General features: G+C 39.0%; 1 protein-coding gene across 1 annotated transcript; it reads right to left on the bottom strand.

Moving 5' to 3' along the window:
• Positions 1-16,089: 16,089 nt before the first annotated feature.
• Positions 16,090-18,951, bottom strand: vgll3 (vestigial-like family member 3). The gene is made up of 4 exons (XM_080498626.1): positions 18,546-18,951; positions 17,395-17,752; positions 16,745-17,287; positions 16,090-16,637 (listed from the first exon to the last, which is right to left on the bottom strand). The coding sequence occupies exons 1-4, from the start codon at positions 18,648-18,650 to the stop codon at positions 16,597-16,599; spliced, it is 1,047 nt and encodes a 348-aa protein (XP_080354752.1). The 5' UTR covers positions 18,651-18,951; the 3' UTR covers positions 16,090-16,596.
• Between the last annotated feature and the right edge of the window lie 3,701 nt (positions 18,952-22,652).

Below are 22,652 nucleotides of genomic sequence, written 5' to 3'. Positions count from 1 at the left end.
TGGACGGGCACGCCATCAAACACATGCTACACAAACTGCTTTTCCTTTTGATTCATAGTTTGAAGCAATCACACACAGCATGCTTGGACACACCCACACAGATGGAACATTTGGGATTATGCTGAAACTAACACATACTGTGCAAAGATAAACTCACACATGGCCACAGGACAAACACAAAACATCCACAAAACAGATGCAAGCAAATACTTTCGACCTTGTGTGTGTGTGTGTGTGTGTGTGTGTGTGTGTGTGTGTGTGTGTGTGTGTGTGTGTGTGTGTGTGTGTGTGTGTGTGTCTATGGAGTTCACTGTACTTTGTTGGGACCAAAATATATCAATAAATATCATGTTTCAGGACTGCAGTTCCTTCAAACCAAACAGGGGAAAGTGTCATTATTGGAGTTATGATCTTAATTGTGATGGTAAGGATTAGACTAAAGGTCTCGGAATGCACTATGTCATAGAGCAGGCCCTACATGTATTGCTGCACAAATATGTGTGTGTGTGTGTGTGTGCGTGTGTGTGTGTGTTTGTCACTGTTGTGACCACTAGAATCTGTTCACATACTCACATGATGTGCAGAATAATCATGTCCACATTAAGGAAAATAAATACACTTTTTTGACTAAAAAGATTAAGGGTATGTTATAGGGTGAAACAAGTATGGTTGAGTTTGAAGTCTGCAGTAGGGGGAAATGTTTATACGATATCTGTGTGTGTATGTGTGTGTGCGTGCGTGCGTGCGCGCGTGTATGTGTGTGTGTGTGTGTGTGTGTGTGTGTGTGTGTGTGTGTGTGTGTGTGTGTGTGTGTGTGTGTGTGTGTGTGTGTGTGTGTGTGTGTGTGTGTGTGATGGAAAGGCTAATTCTTTATTTTCGTTAATATTATTCCCACAGCAGTGCTGATGAGTCTGATGGAATGGCTGCAACTGAAATGCTGCGAGCTCCTTCGAGACCGATGAAGTTAATGGACCTTGTATGTTCATATTATCATGTATTTGTATGGTACGTGTGTTTGTGTGTGCGTGTGTGTATTTGTTAGCTTACAAGGGAGGAGCAGCAGAGGAGTGTGATGAAATAAGCTCCAACAACATAAAAGAAATCTAATTGTTCCCTGAAGGCACAGTGTTCGGAAAGTGACAAGAATAACTCAACCTCCCACATCCAAGCAGAAAAGCTGGCAAAACCCAGAGAGAATACATCGCAAAGGAGTTACCTAGTTTTGTGTTTTGATCTTTGGTGAAACACTGGAAAATATGAGAAGAGGCAAAACATGTCTGGTATTCATCCATCTTTTATATGGCTCTATCCAGCATAGGGTTGTTGGGTGATGGAAACAATCTCACTTGACTGAGGGTGAAAGCAGGATGTACTGACACAAACAATCACATTGAACACTCCGGTCAATTTGGAGTCACCAATTGATCTCAAATGCTTGTTTTTGGACTGTTGATCAGCGGCCTCAAAATCATGGTGGACATGTAAACAAACTTTAATTGTGAGGGGAAAGTCTTAACTAGTACACCACCATGCACCCTCAATTTGCTCTTCAAATAGAGATTTTTTTTTAAACCAATATTCTTTGACAATAAATGAACCACCTAGTTTTTTTTTCATCGTGGAGTTTCAAATTACAACTCTCCTGAAGTTCTGATTTTTACTTCTTGAAACCCCTCGGATCTGTGACAGTGCATTGAATTCTCTGTGAGGGTGATGGCTCCAGTTTCTCCAGTTCCCAAAGTTAAGGAGCTATATTCTCCCTTATGTCTCCTTTGAACTGTTGCCATCATCTTACTGCATGTCCACGATATTTGTCTTCCCAAAGAAGGAAATGATCAAAGATAACAGTTGAAACATTTCTCTCATAGCAGCTTCCAATAGAATTACAGCAAATATTTGCACAAATATCTCTTTTCAGGCCTCAACTTTACCAGCTCAGGATAAAGTAACACCGAACCTCTTCGTCAGTTTGTTGAAGACAGTTCTGATGAAACAACTACAAAGCAGAAAGATGAAATATAAATAAAATTGTGTTTTTCATTCCATTTATTGCTGGTTGAATCACAACCACACACCAATACGAGGATATTTGTACAAGAATGCAAATTGAACGAAACACAACAAGTATATTTATGATGTGAGAATTATGACTTCACAAAATAATTATTGCCATATCTTAAAAGGATAATATCAGACAAACAGATCTAATTCTTCTCTGCAGTATTGAAGTGTTGTTGCCAAACATTTGCACAGCCCATCAAAGTTCACATAAACACATCAAACATATAAACACACCCTGGCATGGAAAGCACAGAGAAACAGCTGTATTTAAGGGTGTGTGTCCATGAGTTTATGCGCTGAGAATTCCTTATTTCTGCACATGTGGGCACCATACCCATGCTGATCAGGCATCCTGGCAACTTTCAGGGTGAAATCCTAGGGGGAAAGAACATATTGCTTTACAGAGATGCAATGAGATACACAAATTGATGAGAGAGGAGGATTGGCAGATGGGAAATGATGGAAGATAGTATGAAATCTAGTACTACCTGTCTTGGGAGTTTATAGCCTTGAATTACTGCTCAAAATTATTTTTTTAATAGAATTGCTTCCATGTATTTTGCTCCATTATTGATTTGGCAAAAAAACATCTGCAGCCACAGCTGCCCACCAGACCAAGAGTTCACTGTGTCCTTGATATTAAACAAGTTTGGTAATGGCAGACTTATTGAACAAAAGGTCACTTGTGTGCTCATGGTTCTATGAGATTGGAAATCATCTCTCATCGTCGTCCATTCTGCTCAAAGAAGAAATAAATGTACTGAGCAGTCTTTATGTTACGGCTGGTTTATGAGCCTGAAAAAACACAATCTGCAAAGAGCAAGCAGAAGATAAAAATATGACAAAACATTGTTATTTTGCCATGGTGTTTTGACCATCTATCTTCTGGACTGCTTTGTCCAAGTCAGAGTCCCAGAGCGGGGAGCTGATCCAAGAGAGCAGAGGGTGAAAGCAGGGTACACCTGCACGGGTTGCCAGTACATCACATGAATAACAAAGACAGCGAGACACACATTGGCACCTGCGGACAATTTAGAAACACAAATGACTGGCATAACTTGTGGACATGACAGGATATAAAACTTTTTTTTAAATATATAATGCAATCATATATTCACTATAACCATGTGTTGGATTAAAGCCTTTCTGTTGATGTCAAAGGCATAATTTTAAGGCAGAACTGGCTTGTGTTGGGTTTGCACATGTCTGTTTCATTATATGTTTGGCGACTGTGTAAATTCAAATGTTAAAAAAAACTGAAAATGCAAGAATAAGTACGTGTTTTAAAAAAGATGTCTCAAAATCATTCCTTGGCCCTTGGAGGTACATTTTCAGCTTCATGGTTACTGATGGAGAGATCCTGTCTTAATATTAACCATGCATACAAAAGTAAAATGTTATTGTTGTCAGAGTTTATTAAAAAAACAGTCTGGTTTGAGGTCAACAGAGCATATACTGTAATTGATAACTGCTTTTCTCTCAGTGTGTCTACATATCTGGAACAAGTCACAGACACGACAACAGTGAATCAGTCAGGTTTGAAAATATGAAGAGTTGCAGAAATTTAGTAGGGAGAGAAAGTTACAAATGTGTTGTATGAAAAACATGTACTCATGTAAAGTAGACTACCAAAAGTATCTGCTTAAGCACAGCCACAAACTTTCTGTACTTTGACACCTGCCTCCTCTGCAGTCACTCTGAGGTCTGACAGTCAAATCACATTTGCTTTCACTCAGGAAATGTCGCTGCTGCTGTCTCCATTGATGTAATTTAATTGTGTTGTTATTATGTGTAAATGCACAATTAATTCAAAGTAAATCCACTCTCGCTATCCACTTGAGATTGTTTGAATATCTGGCAGCCAAATTAGTCCACTTGTGGCAAGATGCAACCCTAATAGAAGGTCTGTTCTCCTCCATCGCTCATTAGCATTTTTGCTTGGTGTGAGCAGCTCTGCATTGCTAACTCTTTCCCTCTCTTACACATACAATCACACACACACATAGGGGTGGGTGTGCGTGGGCAGACAGAAAGCAGAGGAATCCCTGATAAGCCACCGGCCTGGCGGACGACACAGAGGCAGGAATGGCAGCTATGTCGGGCATTCACAACACTGTGTGGTGTCACCAAACAAAGCCTTCCCTTCTCCCGCCTGTCAAAGACGCCATTGTGTCACGAGGAGAGAGCCTTTATATCGCGCACACATTCCACGCATGCTGTCCCGCACCACACGTACACACACTCACACTCATGCACACAGGCTCATGAAAGCCTAAATGTATTTTATTATAGATATTCAAACATTAAATAGTAATCTACAGTCTACATTGCTACCTGCAATCACAGTTATATGAAAAACAAACACAAAAATCTACACAAATTGCTTGCAAATGCTCATTACTTTCGTATTTGCGGGAGAAAAAGAGAGAAGCCCACCCTCTCTCACTTTTATTTTTCTGGCCTCTGGCTGTCTGTGTTGACAGAATGGATACTCCCAGCTGGGAGGCTGGAGGTCCCAGCATGAAGCCCCTATAGTGAGAGTCACCTGTGAGGGGGTGGAGGACCAAGGGAAGCTCCCTCCCTTCACTCTAGAAGTCTGGGAAGTTAATGACAGCTGACATACTCACAGAGGGGGTTGACAGTAAGGGAGCACGAGGGCCGTTCCTGTAAGAGAGAGGGGAGGCCGTCTGAGGCTGTGTGACTGTGCGTTAGCCTCTTCCTGTTGCTCTGACAAGCTCCTGACTGCTTCTGCCACCTCCACCTCAGCCACAAAGGACTCATGGGAAGGTGGACATGACAGGAGGGTGGGACCCCCATATGTCTCGTGTCCGAATTTCGACTGTGGCTCTGCAAACACCTGTCAATCACTGTCACGAGAACTTACAGTACAGTTTGTGATAGTGGAGTAGAAATAGTTGACAATGATCAACATTCAGGGGTGTGTGGGTATAAAACTGTATGACATGCCAGTGGAGAATGAAAACCTTGTGTTCTGAACATTAAAAAAGGGCAAAACAAAAAAAAAAATGTTGCCTTGTTACATTGAGGATCAACAAATCCTGCCTGTTATTTGTTTTCAAAAGATTTATGTGACTTTTAATTTAAAAGCAGTTAAGCCTTTAAAGAACAACAACTAAAGTCAGTTATTGCCATAATCTTGTGTTCTTTTATGCCGGACAAGCCATGTTGAAAGGATCACCAATAAATAAAAGACAATAAAACAATAAAAAGACAACAAAAGACACGATGGAGCTATTAAAGCAGGCAAAACCCTGATGTGATCACCACTTGGCATTTGCTTCATGTATAGTTTGTAGTTTGTATATATTTGAAGCTGCAGATGGGGAGCCGATGCTGACAGGCTGAAACTATTTGGGGCTGGCCCTCCTGTCAGACATGCAGAGAGCCTCTCAGCATGGGGGGTCATCATCATAGAGGAAGCTCCCAACTCCACTTCCCCAGTTTTCACCAACAAGACACAGTGGGTTTCTGGGTATTGGACAAGCGGTCTCGCTGAGAAGCCCTTTGGCTCCAGGGAGCCTGATCGGATTGGTAGATAAAGACCCAGACAGTAGGGGCTGAGTACAGTGACAGTGGAGGAACAGTGGAGGGTCTGCAGGGGGGAGAGAATTACCCGCCAATTAGGCAAAGTTAATGCGAAGAATGATGGGTGTCAACCCGTCAGAACCCGGGGAGGTGAGGGATCAGCTGGATAAGCACCATGTTATCCCTCAGATTACACTGTCTACTGACATGATCACACACTCAGATACGCACACACACACACACACACACACACACACACACACACACACACACACACACACACACACACACACACACACACACACACACACACACACACACACAGCGTAAAACAGGCAGGCTAAAACAGGCAGGCTATAAACCACTCTCATACAGTATTTTAATGTTGTACCAAACATTTAAAAATAATAATCAATAAATAAATGAATAGATGATTTGATGGCAATAGATGGACAAGAGGTTAGAATACCAAAACAGAAAGAAGAAAAAAAGACACAAATTTGAACTTTAATCCAATCTGACTACCTCACTTGCTTTTTTAAGAAGATCAAGTTTGAATCATAAATGATAGCCACTAGTGTCCAGATCCTCATTATTTGTGGCTTATGGGCCACTTAAATCACTGGTTTCACAGGTAATGGAGCAAATTTGAACCAGGTATCAATTGTAGTTTTTCTTAATCACATTTCATAAAATCTTAGTAAGAAAATATGAGATGCATACATATTGATGATATTAAATCTATTCAAAACTTAGCAGCACATGCCAGAGGGAATACTTGAGGCCATCCAGAGAAAAAACCCTTTTACTAAAAGGTTTATGTGAAACTTGATAAAGCAAAATTGCTAGTAACAAATTAAATCCATAAAACTTTAATTGAAAAATTTGCCAGTTGCAGTCAATACCTTGTGCTTTCCTCCTCGGACCAGTTCTTCCATCAAGTGTAGTTCATTAGGCCTTAAATGACCGGCAGCAGCTCAGACAGAGAGAAATCAAATGGTTCCTTTTCTACAGTTTCTGAAAACAAGTGTCACAGATCAAAAACAAACATATCTTATTAGTTCATCTCCTTTCAACTAACTGCTACAATACGTTTTCTGGTGACTCAATTAAACATTCTTTTCACCCCAGCACAGTTTCACTCATTAAATCGTCAGCTATAATTCTCATTTGTTCATGTTTTTTCAAAATTAGCCCTCTGGTAGGTTGCATTGGTTCCTTGTGTCCCTCACAGTGATCAATTCTGTTTTATCACCTTTTCAAGATATGAAGAAATGTAAGTGGTGAAATGTTTTGGTCTTGGCTTTGATTTTTCTCCTTTCAATAAGTGCTGATGAAATATCATCATGATTCGAAAAGATGCAATTGAGAGGGAAGATATTGCAATGAAAACCTCAATAGAACAAACTTTATTGAAACAATCTGTGATGTTTGTGGTAAAAAGGTTTGACTTTTGTTCAGTACATTAACGCTTCTGTTTTCTATGAATATGCTGTATTGCTTCAGTTCGTGTTTCCCAAACTGACTCGGGAAACCCATCCCTTTATTGTTTGAGCCCTCAGTGGAAACCTGCATCTAAAGACAGCTATGAAGTGAAAAAACGATGTGGGTCAATGGAGCAGGAATGCCCCTCCTCGACTCTGGTATGTGTGGTATGGTCTTTATGGGCAGCATGGGACAGTGGCAGCAGGTAGGGTCACATAACAGAGGCTGGGATGATTGACAAGCAGGTGGCAGAGCGAGGAATTCCTTTCAGCTTGTTTTTCAAATCATTTAGGACAAAAAATAATTAGAACATGTTCCATGTTATAATTGTACATGTAACATGTAACTGATTCTAATTTACTGATCTCATCACTCTTATTTTGTCAGTAATAAATATTTAATGCATAGACGTTCTGTACTTAAAAACAAAAATCTAAAATACCTTTCAATCTTGCTACTTGAATAACACATTACAGGGTCAACATTTTAACAGTTAAATAGAAGTAGGTTGAAAACCTAAAGAAAGACAGTCTTATTCTAATGTTTTTATTCTCAATCGTCGCTTGACATTTGATCTACTGCCAAAAAGTGGATGTAAAACATTTACAGAATAACAAATTGGCATAATATAACATGCTCCATAAACACTTTTTTAAGAATTTCAAAACATCTATTTACATGATAGAAAGTTTATAAACAAACAGTATAGGTTGGCCATTTATAAGTTCTAGTCTGTGTTTATACAGATAAATAAGATCAAATAATCTGTAAATATTGACTATAAAGTGTAAAAACTTACTTTACTGTTTATGTTACTGACTTTCTGCCGTCTCGGCTTCATATTTTGCATCTTCCAAGACCTGTGTGCCTGTTGTCGGTTTTCCCTCGGCAATTCCGTCTCTCAGATTATGAAGCATATTCTTCCAACTAACTGATGTAACTTCATCTGAACTTAATAAGTGAATCATTCATCAAACTGACCCACGTGCTGTTATTGTTACAGCAATACTACAATATGACTATTTTTGTACAGTTCTGAAATAGGAGGAGAGTTAAAGGGAATGGAAAAATGACTTTCCCAAGCAAATAACACTTTTCTTAATAGTTCCTTGAATTTTGAATTGCAATAACTCTTTAAAAACTATTGATCAATTACAAAAGTTAATAACAAACTAGATTTAGACAAACGGGACATCTTTTCTTTCACTACACCTTCTGGTGCGATGATGAACCTTGAAATTACCATAATGAATAAGTGTCTAATCTGACTGAACATGTCTTCTACAGAGTTGGTTTAAACATCCTGTAAAAATCCAATTGTTTTTAGTTGTTGTCACAGCTTGGTTGAGCCTAACAACTACAGTAAAAATTGGCACTAAAAATAGTCTCATAGCTACATTCCAGAAATAGCAGCATTGGCTTATAAAAAGTCATCTCAGTTGAAATCCCGCTCTGCTCGAGGCAGGCCGGGATGGCGTGGAGCAGCCCGTGGTGGAGAGTGAGCAGGGGAAACAGGTGTTGGTTCCTAAATGTGCTTTCAGCCAGCAGAGGAATGACAGCTATGTACTGGCCTCTGTGGTTACTGGCACTTTACCAGAGCAGAGCTGACACACTCACACAAACTAGTTACTGCTGCTGTTTAGACCTTTATATGAATGGTTTCTCTCTCTCTCTCTCTCTCTCTCTCTCTCTCTCTCTCTCTCTCTCTCTCTCTCTCTCTCTCTCTCTCTCTCTCTCTGTCTCTGGACGACTGAGCTGACTTCTCAAAATAAACCAATGAAAACACACAAACAAATGGAGGGAAGTTCTTTTGTATTGTTGACATAGACTTTTATTGCCATTCCAACTGAAGTTCATACTTTTTTCTCGCAGGTACAGTTAATAATTTACATTTGGTGAGTCTATTACAGTCTCAGTGTGGAAATAGTCTGTGCGAGACCTGCTCATTCATTAGACTCTGATTGTAAACGATTGGAAATACATTTTAATTTGTGAAATCTGGAGAGGGGAGACACCACGATGTACATTGGCAGCTCGGTGTATGGGCAATGCCGTTTGCCTCTGTTCTGGGTGGATGTTCCTCACTGTACATTGTAAACAGGCGTAAATGTTGATCTCTTCCCGTGGTGTGGCTGTGTATTGATCTTTCATTTAACAACCTCTCCTTGGTGGCTGGAGTTCAAACAGACCTTGTGAACGTGGTGGTGAGGATCCAGGAGCTGTGCTTGGACTCCCACCCCTCCTGCCATGTGGTCTTGTACATATAAACACCGGCTCAGTTGAAGCTGTTACAAAGATCTTGTTTTTCTGTTTTTCTCCTAATCAGGCAGCCGAAAGTGATAAAAGTGAAGCCATACAAAAGAAACTAAACATAGATCTAATAACTACGTAGAACTTCAGAGATCTAGTGGCTGATTTACTGAAGGTTCGCACATGTAAAAACAAGTGCAAACATGATATTCCACACACATGTGGAAGCTGATCTGTAGTTTAAGATTGCATCTGTTTTTAACACGTTAAAAAATGTGGCATAAATCAAAGTCAGGCTTCAGCAGCCTGCAGCAGTTAGCGTGCTGAGAGCCATCTCCTCTGCTGGCTCCCCACAACACTTATTTACGACTTTATTATGAGATATTTATGGGGCAATATCTCATCTTTGGCTTGTCTGTTGCTCTTCTTCTTTTTGTTCTCAGCTTTAACTTTGTGATGGCTTGGTTTTTTTTGTTTCAAAATTATTTGCTATAATGTACCATAATGTTATCTGTTTGTTTGTTTGTTTGTTTGTTTGTTTGTTTGTTTGTTGGTTTGTTGGTTTGTTGGTTGGTTGGTTTCATAAAGACTTGCAGCATCCAGCCTCACATATTCACATACTTAAGGGTTCAAAAGATAATATCTCATTTACCTGATGCAGTGCAGTTGCATCATAATCGTTATTATCGAGAATTTTACTCGAATTGAAGAAAGAAAAGTACTGTCTGGACTGTATTTGAATTATCTTTTTGTACCTTAAGTTTTATAATTAGATACAACAACTTGACCATTGTTCTGCCCCCATGTGGTCAATTTACACAGCATTGACCAACAAACCCCTGGATGTGCAACTTTGATCACAAATTTAACACCTTCACAACCAGAGTGTAATTCATCACCAAATGTCATTAGATTAAGTTTATTAACCCATTCACTGCTATCTTGTCACCACTGACACAATTCTGGGTTTGTTTGGCATAATCCTGATACCGTTTCTGGATTATATTTAGAATATAACTGGACAGCAGAGAATTTGAGCTTTGTCAGGACTTCTCCAACCTCACAATCACCGACAGGATTCACCAACATGTCACACATTTGTAACAGCAGTTACTGAGTAATGTCAGAATCACACAGTGACATTGAAAGACTACAAGATTGTGGCAGAAGCACAAAATCATACTACCACCAAAACATAATTTCACCTACATGTACACATTTGGTATTTATCACTTCAAAATGCATTTATCAAGGCAGTCATTTCCAATAATGTTTATAATATTAGGCTTACATCTTGTTGAAAGAATCTGGGCCGCATATGAACCTATACCTATATTAACTAACACATACATTTATTCCACACCATCCACATTTGGTGAAGTTGTTATATTTCCTTTATTACAAATGTTTTTGACCTTATTGTGTCTTTAGATTTATTAGTTTGTGCTGTGACCCTATTTCTTTATGGTGTCATTTCAACTCAGTCTAATCCAAATTGAATTAGATGAAGATGTAATGAGCCCAACTAAACTTGATTAGAAATGTTATTGAGCTTTAATGTTTGTCCTGCTTGAATCTCTATTATGTGTTTTTAAGTCCATTGGCCAAATCACATCAAGTGAATAATTGGAAGATAAGTCATGTTTCATTAATGTTACTATTCATTAGATACCAGTAAGACCTACAACTCGTCCTGACATCAGGGAGTGAGATCTGCTGTTTTCACCGGGCTCTGGGTGTTCCCAGTCATTTGACAGAGCGGAATCAGGTATGAAGCACAGAGGATTTGGTGAATCGAGTGTAATCAGCAGGACAAGTGTTGTGTGACAGTCCCAGCACGCTTCATTAGGCCGCCCTGTTGACACAAACATAGCGGTGAAAGCCGAGCCTTTCACTAATACCCCTAACACCCTTAATACTCGTACAAGGAGGGCAAATTAGCTCTAATTACCCCAGTGATTCAAAGGCATTTAGCTGGCTTGTGCAAGTGAGAAAATTATGTTTGAATGGAAAAGAGGAGCAAAAGGGAGGGACATGATGAGATTATGACCGCCACATGTCTATTTTTACTCATCTGCATTGTTTTTCGGTGTCTCTTCTGGTATCACTTCTCACTTTTTATATTTTTGTGCTCAGACAACTTGTGTTGTGTTGCTGATCGTGAGACTAATCATTTGCTCAATTACTCTGGAATGTGTAGCCGGGCTGTGTTATGACTGATCAGTCTCCCCTCCCTCCCTCTTTTCATCTCTCTTCCGCGACTTGGACTCACCATAGTTTTGGTCTTCTGAACCAATTCAATTCAATTCAATTCAATTCAATTCAATTCAATTCAAGTCAAGTCAAGTCAAGTCAAGTCAAGTCAAGTCAAGTCAAGTCAATTCAAGTCAATTCAATGTTTATTTTTTATCTGTGTGCATTGTGTCGAAACAAAAGGAACAGTCACAAAATATCAAAATAAGAATCAGTCTTATAAGGCTCCACTCACACGAAACTATGATTCAAACAGTGCAGGTCACTATAAAATGCGGATTCCAAAAAAAGAATGTATTTCCGATGACTTCTTAAATTAAAATGCAATTTTCTGTATCATGGAAGAGGCACTCAAGGCAATGAGAACATTTGGTTCCACGGTTCCAGACTGGCTCTCAGTTTATCCTTTTCTCATTTACTAAATCTGCGTGTGTGTGCATGCTTTGCTTTGCTTTGTAATACGTTGTATGTGATGACTGTAACTTTGAACTTAAGCACAACAAGATATATCTGTAATATAACCAAAATAGCAATACCGGTTATGTTAGATAATAATATGCAAATGCTACACATTTAACATCCCCCCCATTTCTTTATGCTCCTGGTCAATTTGTAATACATTTTATTCAGCTCCTGCTCCATGTTTCTGTATTTTCCTTCTTCCTGCAGTGGAAGTGCCTGTGGTGATTCTGCAGGGCCGCCAGCGGGAAGCCTGTTAGCATGTAAGAGCACGACATGCTGACACAGAAGCTACCTGCTAATGCTTCATGTTAATGAGGAGCTGAATGCAAATTACTGGCTTTTATTTGTACCCCTGATATGAACCCAGGCACTAAAACACAAAGCAATGAGCCAATTACGTTCAGGTTATGAAACTTATCCAGTGAAGGTAGTAAAGTTTGCAAATTACATGATACGGGTTTTTTTTTTAACTGCTTTTAATTTGTACTACAAGTTACATACCAGTTGGTCCTTGAGGCCAAAAAGTCTAAAGCCTGCTTTATTGGGTATGTTAAATCTCTGCATTTAACCCTTCCTATTTATAGTTAACCTTAACTACATATGTGGAGAGCAGCCAGCTGGTCATGTGCCTTACTGATGAGCCCACAGTGGTAAGTTGTCAGTGGTGGGATTGAACCTCTAAACCCCCAAATACAAGCACCCTTCTCTAACTTGTACCACTTCTCCAGTCTGTGATACTGTAGCAACAGTCTTTAAAAAAAAAAAAAATTGTTTAATTGTACTAGAAAGTGGCACATTTAAACTTGTCTCACACGTAACAGAATATTGCCAGGAAAAGCCACAAAGCTATGATTGTTTCCATGAAAATGTTTTCTTCAAAAGGATCTATGCACATTCTGAGGTCCAAAAATCCACTGTTTTCCCAAAGGAGGCAATTAGAGAAAAAAGGTCCGCCTTCTTAGATTTGCCTTGTGACGCTGAAAAATGTGACCTTAGACTCAGCCACTCATACAACAGTGAATTATTAATTCAAGTTGTCCATACACTGTTGACAGCTGAGCTGTTGGGTCTCAGCAACACAAAACTAATATAGTGATGTGTATATTATTGGGGAGATTGAACAAAATATTTTATGGGTTACTTCCACAAGTGTATAGTTTCCTTACACTTGCATTAACACATGAAGTAACTACACTACTTCATAAAGGAGAAACAAGTAAGGGTGAATTAACACAGATTTTTAGTAACTAGCATATTTAAACTAATATTTAGAAGAAACCTTTCCAGAGCTGACTGGCACAATACAATGGAATTATGACAGAAGAGATTGGTTGTTTTGTGGCTTAAAAGCATGGACATAAATATTCTCCACGGGAGAGTTGGAGGATAATAGATTTTCTTAGCTGTGCCTCAACAATATTGACATTGAATATCTGCCAAAGGTGAGTCCACACCTTTTTCAAACCTGTCAAATAGTTTTGATGTTATTCCATGTTTTGTTATTGCACTCATCAGAAAATCCTGAGGCTGTTTAAAGGAAAGGACTCACATAGCTATTGGGAAAACAAAATATTGTCATCTCTGAGAATGACGTTCTTCATTTGGGCTTTTTTTCCCCCCTCTTCTCTGTGTGTCATGATTTGTTGATACTTTGGATGGAAACGCAGCTGCTGCGTTCCAGATTTAAAGTCCTGCTGTTTAGTGGAGATGGAGAATGAGATACGTGGGAGCGCAGGCAGGAATGTCAGTGGGCTGGTACAGCTGATCATACCACCTGGTCAGACCACTCACCACACAATCATGTTTGCACCACTTCAGAGGTCATCACAAAGGCTTACATACATTTTGCAGAGAGACACAACCTTAACCCAACCTTGAACCACGTTGTCACCCTATAAATCTTCTGATTGCATTATGCGTGCTTCTTTTTTGTTCCGATGTTGGGATTGTCTAAATGCATGTACGCCATTAGGAATTCATACAGTGTCATACATAGAAGAGTAACAATATCATCCATAATATGGATCCTGGCACTTGACTTGTTCTGAAATATTTAGAGACAGATTTAGTTTTCCTCAGTCCTAATCCCATGAGTGAGTTGCTCAAGGTGGAGATCAGTCCAAACTTTCATTCAAATCCCTGACTGATTTAATTTTTTCTTAATAAAACAAAACTTCAGTGCACTAAACAGTTGTATGTCTAAGTTGTCTTCTTGTGTGTTTGTTTGCGTGTGTGTATGTGAGTGTATGAGTGTGTGAGTAGTCTCCCTCCATCAGACTAACTTCCTGTCCAGACAGGAAATACCTTCCTTAGCGTGTCTTTGTAAGTCTGGGTGTGTGAGTGTGTGTGTGCGTGCGTGCGTGCGTGCGTGTGTGTGTGTGTGTGTTTGCCTGGAAATGGGCAACAGACAATCTATTTCCCTCAGTACTCAGCTTCTTGTAACTCCATCACATAAAAACATGTTTACAACTTTAAGCTCCCAAGGTATTGTTGGTATTCTGCACTGGATTATGTCTATAAGTGAGACCACCTAGATGTCCTCCCCAGATATTTTATGTTCTACCCAGATATTTTTATATTTTTATATTTACATTTTTTTATTTTTTACTTTTATATTCTATTCTATTGTATTTTATAACATTCCTAGATACCAGATTGCAGCAACAAAACAATTTCCCTTCGGGGATGAATAAAGTTATCTATCTATCTATCTATCTATCTATCTATCTATCTATCTATCTATCTATCTATCTATCTATCTATCTATCTATCTATCTATCTATCTATCTATCTATCTCTCTATCTCTCTATCTCTCTATCTCTCTATCTATCTCTCTATCTAAAGTTTTTGTGTTTGTTTTTTCAATAAAAAGGTCGGTTTTCATGAAGTCACACATAAATTAGAATGTAATGATTTCATAACAAAACTGATTTGTGCTTCTAATAATAACAGCTTCTACATGAACCCGACAACCTGCTGTTTTGTTGCTGTTATTTTATATTCATCAACTTAAATTGAATATGCGTTCAGGCAACTTCCCACCAAGTTATTTCATTTCTCTGACCATCAAATATAGAAAGCTGAAGACAAAACAGGAAATTTCTCACAATTTTATATCAAGTAAAATTGTGGCAATGTTTCAGTAGCAGTCACTCATTGTAAAATCAAGAAAAACAATATAAAATCTGATCATTTTCAAACTTTTCTGTTATTTCTCATTTGAGGGGAAATATTTGTTTCTATTTTTAAGTGAATCCGCTACCGTTTATTTCAATGCTTATTGAGATATTCAACAAAATATGACCTGTTGGGAGTAGTCGTTTATATCAATGAATACACTGCTCTAGATTTCACCCCTTTATCAGGTAAGTGACCTTTTTTTTCTGCCAAAGAATTATGAATTCATAACGCTCAAAATGTACTGTTCAAAAACTTTACAAAGTTGCTACCTGTGTCTGTGTTTTATAATTGATTTTCTAATTGCCAAATAACAGCTGATGCTTAACATTTCTCCTTCAACATTATCATATACTGGCATGATGTGTTTTGTTTTTTCCCCCTTCAAAAATCACCTCATATTCCAATTTACACTAAATAAAATCTCTTTGAAACATTGTTACACCACATTCAGTCCTAAGTCTTTGTTGTAATCAACATACATTGTGGGACAGTGGTGCTGAATGGTGTCTGAAATAGTTCAACAAGATTTTAGAATCACTTATAGAAGTCCATTAAGAAATACATCTTATTTAGATCAACTTTAAGTGATACATTATGAAATAAGTATATTTGATCATTTTTACACCTTTTTGCAAAGATTTTATTTGAGATAAATGTATTAAAAAAATATTCTTTGTAACTTAAAAAAGTCTCACTTTGCAAATAAAATATCCTTGAAATACACTTTAAGTATTTTAGTTCCCTATGAATGTGTGAAGTGTGTTCAACAATCCTACTGAAACACTATGAGTTGAAAGCAAATTTCCATTCAGGAAGAGGGTTAATAACAATTAGAAATGAAATAATTTGCAAATGTAATTTATTACTTACATACAATAACAATATTTACACAACATATTCTCTCAAGGACAAAAATGGTAATTTAAGCAAGATTTAGCAAAAGGCATCCAGCAAACAATACCTTAGCACAGCAACACTCTACACAAAGACAATTTCTATGCATCAACAAACATTTACTGTACAAAACAAAATGTGGATCAAAATCAGCTCTTGAAACAGAACCACTTGGTCTCACATTTTGCCTTCCATTCTTGAAGCCAGTAGTCCATTTCTATTGTTCTTCAAGGGTTTTGAGAGCCAAAGTGATCACTGTCCTTCCTGTCCAAGCCTTTAATCCCTGTGATAGTTGTGTGGACAGTACAGGACTCTTAGACTGATGGAATAATGCTACAAGTAGCATTATATGTATACATTTTATATTATTGTGCTGGTGTTGCAGCCATACATTGTTAAAGCAACAAAAAGAAGGTTCTTTTTTGGTATAAATTGATGATTTTATCTTTTTGCCCGAGCATCAGTTAAAACCAAGCTGATGTCTTTTCTTTGGTCTGATCAAGAGCTGCAGAGACACAAACAAAGTAAAATGATAATGGGAACAGTTGCCACTTATTGCACATGTGAACTTTTACCAAATGCTCTTCAAGGTTGCTCTTCTGTCATAGCTACCTGAATCATATGCCTCCAAAGATCCATGAATTGTGGAGGGCGCCCAGGTGACAGACGTAGCTGGCACGGGGCTGTTGCTGCTGGCATCCATCTCTGTCTTCACGACCTCACTGAGTGGGGAGCTCCCCGTGTTGGTGGCTGGCTGGCCCTGGTTCCTAACGCCAGGAAGCAGCAGCGGGTTGAATCTGGGATCCAGTGCTGGACTGTGTGCTGGGTACGTATGAAGCATGGGGTGATGGTGCCGGGTATGGATGTGGGGGTGGGGGTGAGAGTGAGGGTGGTAGACATCATGAACGTTGGGGTAGCCACTTGTGCTCTGGGTGTAGGTCCAGCTGTCTGAGAGGGCGGCAGTAGGGGGGAGGCTGGTTTGGGTGAGCACGTGGCCAGCCCACAGGGCTCCATCTGTATGGTTGAAGGACACAGGACTGGGGGAAAAGTCTGGGTGGACAGAGACTGAGACTGAAGGGAGGCAGGGACTGCCCTGGGGTGGGTATGTGCTGTTCCAAGCTGGGCTGCTCTGACCCTCTGAGAGAGAACCACCATCTGAAACCAAGATATCACAAAGTCTTAAACATCCAGTATTTTTCATAAAAATCACAGACATACAAATCCAGGTCAGGAAATTGCTTCCAAATAGCTGCGACACTCACCTTTCCATATGGAAGCAGTGGCAGAAGGCGATGGCTGAGTCACTCTGATAGGCTTGGTCTCACTGCTGAAGGTGCTGGACTGACTGAGAGCCCGGGAGAAGTGCTCATCTACCACGTCGCCAATCTCGCCTTGGAAGTAGGTGAACAGTACACATCGGGAACTCAAGTATTCTGCCTCTGCCGGTTGAGTACTGTCCTTGAGCTCTGAATCAGATGAGGCTCCGCGGCCAGATTGGGAGCCTGTTACTGCAGGACCCTGCCGGAGGCCCTGATCCCGGGGCAACATCCCTCTTCCTGCTCCTGGTTGCTGCTGCTGCTCCATGCACTCCTGCATCTTGCTGTAAACGCTCAGCTTCCTCTGTGGGACAATACATTTTTTTTTTTTTTTATTCAACACATCTAAGCAGGAATCATCAAAACTTCACAAAACCAGGCTAAACTCTAAGAAAAAGTTTTATTTTGTCACAACATGCCAGAAAATAATCCTTTAAAATGCACAAGTTCCTTGTAATGCACTTTCATTTGCACCGGGACTGTGTTATTGAAAAGTTGTGAGAAAAGGTGTTTCTATTTTCCCATGCTGGTGTGTAACTTTGTGAAGCTGAAGCAGTGCACATTCCTGAGTGAGTGACCGGCTGTCATTACATCACCGTTTGACCACAGGATTAATAGTTCCGTGTCATTACGCCTGACCTGAGGCAAATGAGGAGCCTCAGACTGGAATTTCATTATACAAAAGGGAAATTTAAGGTAAGATAAGAATAGTGTTTTTGCGTTGGAGATTTCTATTTTTTATCTTTCTTAAATCGGCCAATCGCTGACAAATTTGTCTCATAATAAATAAATGAAATAACAAATCAATAAAATATTAAAAGGATGATATTATAATATTGCAAGAGACATTATCTTTATCGTTTTTGTGCTATAGGACTTTATACTTAAAGTAAATAAATAAAAAAAACAAAACAACAAACAACAAGTTATTGGAATCTGTTTTGCGTATAAATATAAAACTCTCACGTCACCCAATGTTGCACAAGTCCATATAAAAGTAATCCCTTCTTCACAAGAGGAAAAACAAATCCCCAGGCTGGAACCTATCAGTGTGTCGCAGCAGCTGCAAAAAGTTTCCCCCGCACAGTCCGTCTCACCTGTTGTTGCTGGTGATGGTGGTTGTAATAGGTGGCTTTATACGCCGCTGCGGGGAGGTAGTGCGCTCCATAGCCTTGATGGTACATCACATCCAGGCAACTCATAGCGACGGAGCACAGCGGCTGAGAAGGGAGAGAAAGTCCGGGGAGGAAAACGGGCGGAACTCAGCCGAGAGCGACTCTTCTCCAGACGTTACACGGCCTGTGTCCTCCGCGCCATCATTGGCTCCATATATGCCCAAGCGCGTACAATAGTCATGCCGTCCAGTTTGTATACAGACAATGCGCCTCCCGCTGTGCGCTCCGCCGGCACCACCCGGGGCCACAAAATGATTCAGAACGGTATAAGACGCAAACTGTATCCGGAATGACAACTCACCCCTAACAAGTTTTCAGACTGCTTTTGATTGGGTACGAATTCCGTTCTCCCTTTTCTCCCTTTCTTTTTTGGAGGGGAGTTATATTTAGAGAAGGCTGGGGCCGTTACGCACGCCCACCGGGGAAGGGCCTCTATGGCGCAGTGGAGTTTTGCAAGGCACTATCACTGCCAAGAGTCTGAGGGCTCTATTCCTATAGTTGGAGATTATTCTGAAAAGTTTATTAGAGGCTGCACACTGAACTTTAGTGCACTCATTGTATTCCACATATAGTACGACTGGAAAATAGAGCTTGACCTCTGGAGTGCCAAAGAGCCAAATTGGGGTAGTGGTATTCTAAAGGGATATGTGTTCCCAGGGGCAGGAGACAAAAAAGTTACTTTATTTTTTATTTTATTTTTTTTACATTTTTTATATGTATCTGTAATTACAGGTAACTCTACAATACTGGTCCTCCAAATCCCTTAAACCCATTAATTAAAAATTTTAAGCAATTGAATGTATCCCTTTGTGAAAATGAATAAACAAAAACACTGAATCCCAATACGATGTGGATGTAATTTTTAAGGAAAGCCCACAGGTTTCTCGAATTATATTATAGTTTTGGAAACTCCTCAAACCATTATGTTACTTTTAAATTTTAATTAACTTTTAATGTGTAAGTTAATGTGTAAATCTTTGTGCTGTCCGCTGTGAAACATATCTGTACAACCGTTGAGGTTATAGAGAGGTGCATTATAATGAGTTAAAATCATAGTTTTGTGATCTCATTATGTTTTTTACCTGGACATTTAAAGCTCTAAATAGATTACAATGGCTCCATAAACGAAGATGACCTGTTATTTAACACTCTCTCTTTGTTTAGTCAGGGTCTTTATTACGAAAGACTTAATTTGTGGCTGATCATTTCAGTTCTTCCCTCCATGAGACAAGCTGACTGATTTGAATGAATTGAGTTGTTTGCTGCCACCTGTTGACAAGGCTTTCCTCATACAAGTACAAGTACAAGTCTTTCCTCATATTGCAGACTCGCTACATCAGAAATCTAAAAAAGGACCAAGAATCACAATAATCCACGAAATTAATTTAGTCCCCTTTACTTGAATTCAATATGATTTGTTTCACATACCAAAAAAAAGATAATTATTCAGTGGTGTATAGCTTCTTCAGTTATTTACCAGTAATACATAAAGTGTACCTAATTTAAAATGCAGATTTTGAAACATTACCTTCAAGAAGTGCAACAATATAAACATTCTCAGTTCAGTATTTCTACAGTATATCAGCAATTTTCTACTATTAATCTACATTATTTCAACGTAAATACAGGCACTTTGTCATGGAGGCCTGCATTCATTCATAGTTCTGAAGTGCCCCTGCTCCAACATCAGTTGTAATTAGGTTCAGCACCAGGCTTTCTAGTATTCAATGACAGATTCTTTCATTTTAGTGGTGCAAGTTGTACAAGTTATAGCACATTGATTACATGCAGGACACTGACCATCCAGGAGAGACCCACCACTACTTTAAAGATATTCTGACATAAACCAGTGCTATTGATTACTGGTCCTGAAAAATTATCTCCCGTGCATCAAAACATGAATATAGTACCATTACAATACTTATGACAGATGTTATGTTTCAGTTCTTCACACAGTGTCCATCCTCTGGACTAAAACAGGATTTAACAAGAATGTTGTAATGGGCAGGTTGCATATTTCTTCCAATTTTTATATGCTCTTTAGCCGAACTATGGTGACTTGTGGCAATACAGGGTAAAAAACAGTGTACACTACGAACAGGTCACCATGGACGACATGGCTTTTACAGAGAAACACAATAGCTATTACACCCACGACCAATTTAGAATCTCCAATTAACCTGGACTGTGTGAGGAACCTGAATAAATCACAACCCGCAGGGTCGAACCAGGAACATGTTCTTCTAATTTGATTCATTCATTTCATTTATTGCAGGCCTTTACATCATAACATGCAATTCAGCAACATCTCTGGTCATAAAATAAACAATTCTACACAGTGTATATGTTTATACATGCGTACACAAACATTATGCCCCTGCACATGCATACAACCCTAAAAATTGCAACAGATATATCAAACAACATATTAAACTTCTGTGAACCAATGGCTCTGACCACTGTCCACTGCCACACCATCAATTTTATATTCAGCTCATTTTCATAAACCACAAAGAGGAAGAGAAAATTGAACAATGCTATGCTTTTATTATTATATGTCCAAATATTTTGGTTTAAAAAAAAATAAAAATAAAAATAAAAAAAAATATATATATAATTTCCATCTCACTTTATTTTTCTGTGGAGGTACCATTCATTGTAAATTATATCAAATTCAACAGTGAAGTCCTATGGCCACATATGTGGTAATAGTCTTTCAGATGACTACCGATCATTCTATCAGTCCATAATCCCAACACAAAACAGTAGCCAAGCTAATACCGGAACCATTTACTCTAAATGTCACCTTTCAAATGTACAATCCAAACATTGCGATGGAACATACGTGTATACATTTTATATCAAAGTCGCTGATAATAGAAACATCTAAGAACAATCAATGAGAATGTTAGAGGTTTCTTCATATCTGAAACACACTTTACACTACATGGTCTCATCATGTTTGCCTTTCATCAGTGTGTATTTCCCCACTGTGCACTCCAGTGAAAGATAAATGTTTATGAAACATAACAGGAAGATTCATTATTAATTTCCCCCTGCTTGCTGTCGTTGTTGCCACATTGAATACTTGAGTTAACGGATCTGAAGACACTTTAGGGACCGTGGCATGTGAGTAACTATCTCATCATTTTCACTCATGTTTGATTCACTTTGATGCCACAAAGGAAAAAGTGAATAATTCAAGTTGAGGAAGCCAAACCGGGACAGTGCCGTTAAAGAAAAGGACTCGTACAGGATATGAGAGAAAAGTTTTCTATTTTGATGACAGGAAAATGTTTGCTGACTGAATTCACCTTCAGAGTTAAATTAGCCAAGAATATTGGTGTATGTATTTCAATTGATTGAATCCTCAAAGAATAATGACAATTAAAAGTTATTAAAAAATGTATATGTAATTGCCTTCATCATACCTCAGCATTTTCCTGAAGTCCCTATCAATCACTTCTTTACATTGACCAGTTTTTGCTATTTCTTTAACATTGTGGTACACTGGTATATATACATTTTGTAATGATTTTGCATTGAATTCTTACTTGTGTCATTTCAAGGTATGTTTTATTTTTTTCATTTTCGAGAGGAGTGTGTGCAAAGAGTGAACTCATTCATGACTTTACTAAATCAACTCTGTGTGTGTGTGTGTGTGTGTGTGCATGCGTGTGATCTTGCATGCAAACCTTTGATTTGATTTATGTGATGTGTTTTTACAAATAATCACTCACCATAGACATTTTGCCGACATGACAAAGATAAATAAATACAGTGATGGTTAAAAATAAACACCTTTTTTTTCCCAGCTGAGCTTCCTGATCTCACACATCATTCACAGTCACAACAAAGGGATTGATGGTGAATTTGTGCAGAGATGGCAAAGTTTGCCTGCAACTCCATCTAGTGTTCTCATTCTATCCCTGGCTGTGGTTTCTTGTTGCAGAAGTGGGGCAGTGGAGCACTCAGAGAGATGCCCCGAGACAGCACATGAAGCATCAGGCTCGGTTTCACGACCACATG

This window comes from Blennius ocellaris, assembly GCF_963422515.1.
Source record: "Blennius ocellaris genome assembly, chromosome: 6".
NCBI classification, from domain to species: domain Eukaryota; kingdom Metazoa; phylum Chordata; class Actinopteri; order Blenniiformes; family Blenniidae; genus Blennius; species Blennius ocellaris.
This window is presented reverse-complemented; position numbering and strand designations above follow the sequence as displayed.